Raw genomic sequence first — 9071 nt, forward strand, 5'->3', positions numbered from 1 at the left:
ACGGAAATTTGCAACAACGAATAAGATGGTGGTACGGAGCAAGAGCCGGCAGAAAACGAGTCCGAAGAAAAGGCGGAAGGGGAAGCGGACGACGGTGCACGGGAGCGAAGCGAATCGCCCGCGCCCGTCTTTGCCTGGCCGCCGAAGCCGGAGGTGGTGGACACGATACCGACGGCGACGCCGATCTACATACCGCCGCCCGAGACGCAGCGCGTCGTGATCAAGCCGATCACGGTCGTGCCGCCGATGAAGGTGAAGGAAAAATCGAAAACGCCACCGGACGACGCAGCCGGCCAGCAGCAGCAGCAGAGCAAGTCGGCGCCGGAACTGTGCCACCGGCAGGAGGAAACCGAGCAGCAGCAGCACCAGGACGATGAAGAGCTGTCCGATTCGTTCGGCATGACGACGACGACCACCGCGACGACGACGACGGCCAACTCGGCCTCGTCCGAGGAGTACCGGATGTACCAGACGCAGTGCTCGCAGCCGATCGTGACGTACTACGACACGCCCCAGTACGAGCTGGAGCGGCCGTTCTCGTCCGGCCAGCGCAGCGCACAGGCAAGTACGGGCGCCATGTCCGACGCGTCCTACACGCACTTCGTCTTCCGCGATCCGCCACCCGAGGAGGAGGAGGAGGAGGTGGAGGAGGAAGAGCAAGTGGTGCAGCAGCCACCGGAGCAGCAGCAGGCGGCGGCAACGGCGGCCGCCGATCCCGACCGGCCCCCGAAGCGCGTCGAGTTCGTCGACTATGGCCGCGAGCTGGAGCGGTACGTGCGGGCCGAGCAAGAGAAGGAGGCCCGCCGGCGGGCGCTCGAGGAGGAGATGGCCGAGGCGGCCCGGCGCCGGACCGAGGAGCCGCCCCACTACACGCTGCCCGCGGTGCCGCCGACCGAGCCACCGCAGCTGCCCCCGTCCGCCATACCGAACCCGACGCCCAAGCAGTGGCAGTCGGCGCTGGTACAGGCGCTCTGCGTTGCGCCGCCCGATCCGATCCACCTGACCGCGGACCAGATCGAGCAGGCGAACTTTATGCGCTCGCGCAACGAGGCGTACCGGCGCGAGCAGGAGGAAACGAAGATGCGCCAGCTGGAGGCGCTGCGGCGGCAGGTCGACGCGCTCGAGCGGCGGCTCGGCCAGCAGCCGGAACCGGAGCCGGCTCCGCTGCCGGTCGGCCCGCCGCTCGATGTGCCGCGGCGCGGCGAGGTGATGGCGAGGCTGCTCGCGACCTCGACCGCCCGCTCGCAGCGCTTCCCGCCGCACTACGTGCCGGTGGTGCCGCTGCCGGCCGAAACGCAACCCTACTTTCCGCCTCCCCACTCGATGGAACCGATCCGGAGCGAGAAGATCTCGTCGATGCGCAACGAGTCCCCGTTCGTGGAGGCGCTCAAGACCGCTCCGTACACTCCGTTTCAGCAGTTCGGGCGCGAGATACCGTCGCAGATGGAGGACCTGCCCGTGCCGAGCGGACGGCTCTCGATGATGGACGCGCTGGCGACGGCCTCGGACCGCCCGTACACCCCGTTCAGCGAGGTGCGGTTCGACCGGAGCTCGGACGTGTACCAGGACATGGTGCGCGAGCAGCCGTCGGTGCCGGTCGATCCGGACCGCCAGTGTTCGGCGTTCGCGAACGTCGGGGGCAATCGTACGCCGAAACCGTTCGTCCCGGTGGTGCCCGAGATTCGGGAGGTGCCGCCGGAAGAGCCGGAACGGGGGGAGAGTTCACGCCGCAGCTCGGTGGTGGCGGTGGAGAGTCGTCGCAGCTCCAAGGTGGCCACGGCGGAGGAGGTCCGCCGGGCCTCGACGGTGGCCACTGCGGCAGCGGCGGTGGTGGAGAGCCGCCGCAGCTCGACCGCGACGCTCGAGAGCCGCCAGGACAGTCGGCGCGGCTCGGGCGGCAGCGGCTCTGCAGACACTGCGCAAGCGACGAACCCGCCGGCTCCGAAGCCAACCGTCACCACCGGCACCGCGAAGGAACCGCTCTACCCCGGCCACGATGCACACCCCCCGGAGCACTACTCGCTGGCACTGCGGCGCGAAACCAAATCACCCCTGAACCACCCGGCCGAGATCCCACCCTACCAGCGCAAGTGGTTCAACCTGCCGACGCAGAACCCACCGCGCACGCCCGAGCCCGAGGAGCTGCGCACGAACGTTCCGCTGGCCTTTGTAAATACACACTCGCACACTGCCGCCCTGTCGAAGCCGGTGGCGAAACCGCCCGGCCGGCCTGTAAATAAGCCACCCACCACGCCGTACACCACCATCCAGAACCGGAACATCCCGGTCGTGCAGCTGCCGGCGGCCGGTGGGCCGGAGCTGGACGCCGAGCTGGCCCAGTACCACAGTGCTCACGCGCGTCTCGCCCACAAAGGTGTCATCGACCGCGGGCAGTCGTTCACGCCGTCGCTCATCCTGACGAAGCACGCGACCAGCATCCCGTACTACCAGCACCAGCTCGGGTTCGAGGAGTACTTCGCGGAGGTGAAGCAGTTCGATGGCCACACGACGCCCCAGCCGAGCCGCACCAAGTCGCCGGCGTTTGGGCCGCCGCCGAACCCGCTGAAGCCGCACGTACCACCGTCCCGGGAAGGCATACCGGTGGAGTCGGGCCTGTACCTGTCGATGGGTAAGCTGCACGGTGTGCCGTGGTACGCGAACAAGGACCACGTGCCGGCGGACATTCAGAAGAAGATGCAGGAGCAGCTGCATCTCGAGGCGACGCAGCGCTTCGGGCGCAGCAGTGTCGTGCAGCAGCAGCAGCACCAGCAGCAACATCAGGAGGTCACGCACGAACAGGTAACGATGAGTAGCAGCGTGTCTACGGAGCAGCAACAGCAGCAGCAGCAGCAACGCATGACCAGGGAGGAAGCGTCCGCGGAACGGGCGATTCAGAGCGCCCAGCAGGTAGGCAATGCGTTGATCCAAAAGCGCACGCGCTTCGTAGAGGAGCATGAGTCTAGTAGCCGCAGCCAGTCGGTGTCGCGTAACGCACCCAGCGAAAGCTCACGATATTCTTCCAAAATCAAGGAGGACGAGGCGCCCCAGAAGGGCTTTGTGGCGCAGCAGACGCGCCGCTTCTCGGGCCAGGACGAGGCCCTCAATCTGCCGCCCCAGCCGACCGAGCAGGAGCAGAAGGAGCAGCAGCAGAAGGAACAGCAGGCCGAGCAAGCCGCCCTCATCCAGCAGCTGCAGGAAGAGCAGCAGAAGCGACAGATTGCACCGCCGAAGAAGGCCGCCCCGCCGGCCCCGATCCGTCACGTGGAGCCGCCGACACCGAAACCGGCCCCGCCACCGACCACCTTCCCGTCGACGGACCTGTTCTCGGAGGAGTTTGTCGACCACTTTCCGCACATTAGCGCGCGCAAGGCAAGCGTACTGCTGCCGCCGAAGCCGGCCACCCGACCGGACTGCGTTAGCCCGAGCTCGTTCAAGGCGCAGTTCAACGAGTTCATGATCGGTGCCGGCCCGATGCCCCCGCTGCCGCCGATGCGCGAGGAGGACGACGGCGTCGAGCCGGACACGCGCAGCGACACGCAAAAGCTAATCCAATCGTGGCCACCGCAACTGCCACCGCAGCCGGCGGCTGCTCCGGCGGCCGTGGCGGCGCCCCCCGCGAACGGTGCGGCGCCCGCCGGCTCGCAGCCCGCCAGCAAACCGTCCAGCCGCAGTAACAGCACGGCTTTCCTTGACTTTCTTAACCGACCCACGCTCAACCCGAATACTGACCGTTCCACTGATCGCGCAGGTACGAACTCGTTCAACAAGGGACGGGCCGCGTGCTCGACGTCGGCCCCCAACCGTGGACGGGGCGTGATGAACAAGGCGGTCGGACCGGGCGGCCGTGTGCCGCTGTGCGGATGCTGCCAGCAGCAGATCAGGTGTGATATTCTCCAACGCTACTATTGGAGTGTTTGTGTGTGATGATGTTGCAGTTTGGTTGGTGTTGATGTGTGGTTTTTGCATGATCTTTGTTTGAAAAGGAGGTACAGAAGCTCTGGAATATAAAGGAATTCGTGGTCGAACTTCTGACGAAAAAGAATAAGACCTTTACAGCGTTTTATTAAGTTAAGAGTAATGCTAAGAGTTGCTTGATCGTTTTACAGGTTATTAGTTTACAGGTATAGGTGTAAAAGCAGGGGTACGTTGTCAGATGCGCTGGTGGAAATAGAAATTACACTAGCTAGTACAGACAATGTACCGCGACCTTTAGCGAGTACGTCCCTAACAATGCTGTCATTACTTGTCTCTTTTATAGCTTCTCTAACCCCTCTTACTTTTTAGTTTCTAAGTTTAAGCATGTATTTTATTTATTTATTTTCCTAACCGCAATGCCTAACAGCTTTGAGTGTTGTTTTGATGTGTTTGTTTTGCATTTTGTTTTTCTTTGTCTCCGTTTTTCTCGCTGTGCTCACTAACAAAACGTAGCCGCTGGTCCGCGCATCGAGGAGGTCGACCATGCCACCCTGCTGCTGGACAGCTCGGTAAGCAAGCTGGCCTGCATGAGCAACAACGCCGACTACCGCAAGCAAGCGTCCAGCGTGCTGAAGGACATGCTCGAAGCCAGACTCCGCAAAACGGACGCCAGCGTGCGGACAAAGAACAAGGAAAATCTACAGCACAGCAATGGTACGCCGGCGCCCACCATCGGCCACCGTGCGGGTGGCTTTCCGCTTGCTAGCACCAACGGCAAAGCAGGCGACGAACCCAAGCCCGTACCGCCGTACACAAATGGCACGGCTGCGGTACCGTCCAAGCAAGCCGCTTTCCCACCCAACGGTCAGCATGATCTCAGCGTGTACTCGACCCAAATCACCGTTCCAGTGGCGCCACTGGCAGCGTCCGAGCTCGGTAAGGTTATACTGCGCCCGAAGAACAACAACAACCAAGCCACGGACATGAATGGGTCGCAGGCCCCGATCAACGGGCGCAAAGTAAGTTCCGAGCTGACGTCGCACGCACGCGACCGACGCTCGTACGTGGAGCGCAATAACAATGTTGCTGCACCGCACGAAAAGAAACAAATGCAGCGCGACAGTACAGCGACACAACCGCAGGAACAGGATCCGGTAGCGAACGGTAGTGCGCTGGCCCTGCTCAAGGACAAGAATCCGATCTGTAACGTGTGTGATCACAAGATCGTTACGTAAGTACGCGGCGCTGCACCGGGATTTGAGCCGTCCCGGTGAACGCTTTTCATCTTCCTTCTTGTGGTGGTGGTTTGAATTGTGTGTGTGTGTGTGAACAGTGGGAGATTAACGATGAACTTGCGCAAGCATGACACTGCTAACACTTGGAAAACACTTTGCTTCCCTACAGAGGACCGTTCATTACGGCGCTGGGACGCATCTGGTGCCCGGATCACTTCATCTGCCACAACGCCAACTGCAAGCGTCCGCTCGCTGACATTGGGTTCGTCGAGGAGAAGGGCGATCTGTACTGCGAGTACTGCTTCGAGGAGTTCTTGGCCCCACTGTGCTCGAAGTGCAATGGCAGAGTTAAGGTGAGTGTTTTCAAGCGGTTTCATTTCAATGAATTGTCTGGACATTAATGCACTTACTGTTGTTATCTACACTCTCACAGGGCGATTGCCTGAATGCCATCGGCAAGCAGTTCCATCCGGAGTGCTTCAAGTGCACGTACTGTGGCAAGCAGTTCGGCAACAGCCCGTTCTTCCTGGAGGAGGGCGATCCCTACTGCGAGAAGGACTGGAACGATCTGTTCACGACCAAGTGCTTCGCGTGCGGGTTCCCCGTCGAGGCCGGCGACAAGTGGGTTGAGGCGTTGAACAACAACTACCATAGCCAGTGCTTCAACTGCACCGTAAGTAGCAAGGGGGAAAATGCTTCAATAGCTCGATAGAACTACCACTAATGAGTATCTTCTCCGATCCACTCATCACAGAGCTGCAAAAAGAACCTGGAAGGACAGAGCTTCTTCGCCAAGGGTGGCCGTCCGTTCTGCAAAAACCACGCCCGCTAAGCACGTCGAGCCGGTTGCCGGTTTTTCTGTTTCGGCGGCGTGACGCCCATCATCAGCATCGGGCAGAGCGTAAACGCGTTTAGGTATATCATTTTCACTCTCGTCGTCCTTCTTTTTTTTTAGTTCCCTTTCTAAGAGCATCATTTAAAAAAACGCACACAAAACACACGAACGAAACCAAAAAAAAATCAAACAACCCCCTTTTGTTGTTAGAGCACGAAAAACGAAAACGCAAACAATGAAAAGCAGCGGAAATGGAACGTGTGTGTGTGAGCGCGCGAACAGCGTAGATTGCGTGCAAGAAACTTTGCGCGATGAAACGATTTCACTGGTGGTGAAACTTTGCACCCGCGTGAAACATTTCAAAGCTAAGCTTTCTTTCCATTCGGCGTGAAAAGAAATGTCGTCTAGCTTATGATGTGCTGCGATTAGGTACGGTAGAATGTGGGATGAGAGAGTGTGTGTGTGTGTGCAAGAGAGAACAAAAGAGTTAAACTTGTAGAGAAATTAAATGAAGAATGAAACAGGACAACACAAACATGTTAGTAGACAATGAGATTTAATGACACGGAAGTTAAGATCGACGCTCGCGCCCAAGAAGTAGAGTGCAGAGTGCGCTACTAAGAAACATTGCAAATTAATTGTAGAACCGTAGAGAGCTTTCTATTCTATACTGTTACAAACATTGATGTTGCTAGGCATAACTATGTCCATTATTCAACAGTAGTACAACCTGAGAGGATCGCGTTTCGAATGGCTCGAAACGCTTCACAACGGCGTTTTGATTGCTTGGCTGGACCATTAGTCTGGTTAAAATCTCCATTCGGTTCGAGCAGTAAAGCCCGCGTTACGCTACTCAGTGGCAGAAAGGACACCCAGCCGACGGCGCCCTAATATCTCTCTCTCTCTCTCTCTTAGGTTTTATTTTTCACTCGTGGAATATTCTATAGAAGAAGAATCGCAAGCATCGCTACTTTATTTTTCTCTTTGTGTGTGATACAAATATAATTTTATTTATTTATGGCCTATGTTGCTGACGAATAAAACCGTGTAAATTGCTTGGCAAAAGCAGGTACAGAGGTCGTGTCGTGTTTGTGTGTTTTAGGCTGCTGGTACATCCGAACATTAAAAACAGATACAGGAGGGATGAAGCAAAATGGTCATTTGTGAGATGTAAAGGATTATTGTAGTTTTGTTTTCAATATTGTTAAAAAATTTATATCTTCTTGTACTTGGCGTGACGACTTACGCAGTTATGTTGGCCTATTAAGGATTTTGACACTTATTCAGTACCATACAGACTGTCCATTTTAAGCTTGAACCTATGACGCGCATGTTATTGAGTCGTACAAGTGGACTACTGTATAGCAATATTACGCTTCTAATTTTATAATTGAGGGATATTTCAATGCTTGATAAAGCATAAATGGATCACCGCTTCTTTTCCCAGCTTTGCATGAACACCCTTTTTTCGCCCGAAGTAGTAACTGCTGGAACCTTAAAACAGTCACTGAGGTTCCAACGACCTGTCAACATTATCGTTGAAGAGAAAAAGCAGGAAGGAGAATAGAGCAAAAAAGAGACGGAAGGTGTAACGAAATAGTATGCAACAAAAGAGGGATCGTAATTCCAACTGCGAGTTTTTTTTCTTTTACAAAATAACCAACGGAATAAAGAGACCAATTTTTTGGTAACATCTTACCACTAAACTAAAAACTGTCAAAGTGTTTGGCATCAAATTATTTTCCCACTTTCGTAACAGGTAATAGATTAATTAAGCGTTTGTTAAGCAGGCTTCATTTTATACGTTATGATTTTTTGTGGTATACTATTCTGACGTTAAAAAACAAATCACCTAACTCTATTGCGTGATCGCTGTCCCACACTACGCTTTTCTCAGCTATTCGAAATCATGGCAGGTAGCGCCGTCAGATTGAATCTTATTAATTATTGTTAACAGATGTTTTAGTAATGAAAAAAATTAACCAGATTAGAGATAAGAAGGGAGTCCTCTAGGTCAATTGGTGCGATCCGATACCCTTTGTGTCAGAATGCATTTTGTACTCAAAATGCTTTCATAAAATTTAATGATTTTCAATGAAACTACAGAAATAAAATATTTTGTCTAAAATAAAAAATACGAAAAAGTCACAACATTGCTTTATCAACAAAATATTAAGTTCGGGTACTTTTATGTAGGTTTTGTAAAATTAAGAGAAACCTATATCTATGAGAAACCATCCTATTTTAAGGTCTTTCAATATACAAATATCGGTGTATTGTGTGATGATGTACTTTGACCTCAGAACTACTTTTTTTTATTTTTACACCTATTTTTTTGTGTTTATATTAATGTTTTCCCATTTTCACTATCTGCTTACGCACCAATTTATTATAATCCGATAAAAACTTGCAATCCTGCGCTATTATTTCGTGCGGCATTTTGGCGCACGTGGTTGAATGGATTTGACATTGCCTGTTTATAAGTTCAAATCAGAATACAACCTCTTGAACCAGTGTAACATTTCAAGCCACGCGAAAATCTGACATAAAATAACTGGCACGTGTATTCATTAAACACATGGTCATTAGATTTCAACAACATGTACAAAAAAGACATTTTCTTTGACATTGCGATCTTCATCACCGTTCTTACTTGGTAGCCACAAGGTCAATCTTTGTCGCTGGTTCCTCCGACGTGATTATTATTGTCAAATAATAAGAATCGTATCGTTCCTCGTTCATTAATTATTCTAGACTGTACGACGAAACGCTCACGAGTTCGACAATAGTAAGGAAATAAATTTAACATAGAATTTACAATATGACAGTCTGTAACAATTAGCTTGAAATGACAGCATACAGTTCAGCCGATTAAAAATGATTCATAAATCAACCGAGATCATAAGAAAGTGATTCAGCCCCATGACTCAAGGGAAAGGAAAATAAAAACCCCAATCACCCCACAAAGCGAACAGTGTCATTCGGTCCTAGACGAGCAAAACGGCATGGTAACATTTCGGCAACGTTTCATCACGCTCACGCCTATCCTTCCTCAATGTTGGGCGAGTTGTGAGTGTAAGTATTAT

The 9071-nt window shown here is 53.6% G+C and overlaps 1 protein-coding gene across 9 annotated transcripts in view; it reads left to right on the top strand.

Moving 5' to 3' along the window:
* LOC120897906 (PDZ and LIM domain protein Zasp-like) overlaps positions 1-7062 on the top strand; it is a 47093-nt gene extending 40031 nt beyond the window's left edge. For 7 of the 9 annotated variants that reach the window (XM_040303096.1, XM_040303093.1, XM_040303097.1 and 4 more), the window contains 4 exons: positions 26-3881; positions 5320-5503; positions 5584-5823; positions 5905-7062. In XM_040303096.1, the coding sequence (XP_040159030.1) occupies positions 26-3881; positions 5320-5503; positions 5584-5823; positions 5905-5982 (4358 nt within the window). In that variant the 3' untranslated portion in view covers positions 5983-7062. The remainder of the gene's footprint in view (positions 1-25; positions 3882-5319; positions 5504-5583; positions 5824-5904) is intronic. The other 2 variants (XM_040303098.1, XM_040303101.1) reach the window with 2 other exon arrangements.
* The last annotated feature ends 2009 nt before the right edge of the window (positions 7063-9071 follow it).

The sequence above is a fragment of the Anopheles arabiensis genome, chromosome 2 (genome assembly GCF_016920715.1).
Source record: "Anopheles arabiensis isolate DONGOLA chromosome 2, AaraD3, whole genome shotgun sequence".
NCBI classification, from domain to species: Eukaryota; Metazoa; Arthropoda; class Insecta; order Diptera; family Culicidae; genus Anopheles; species Anopheles arabiensis.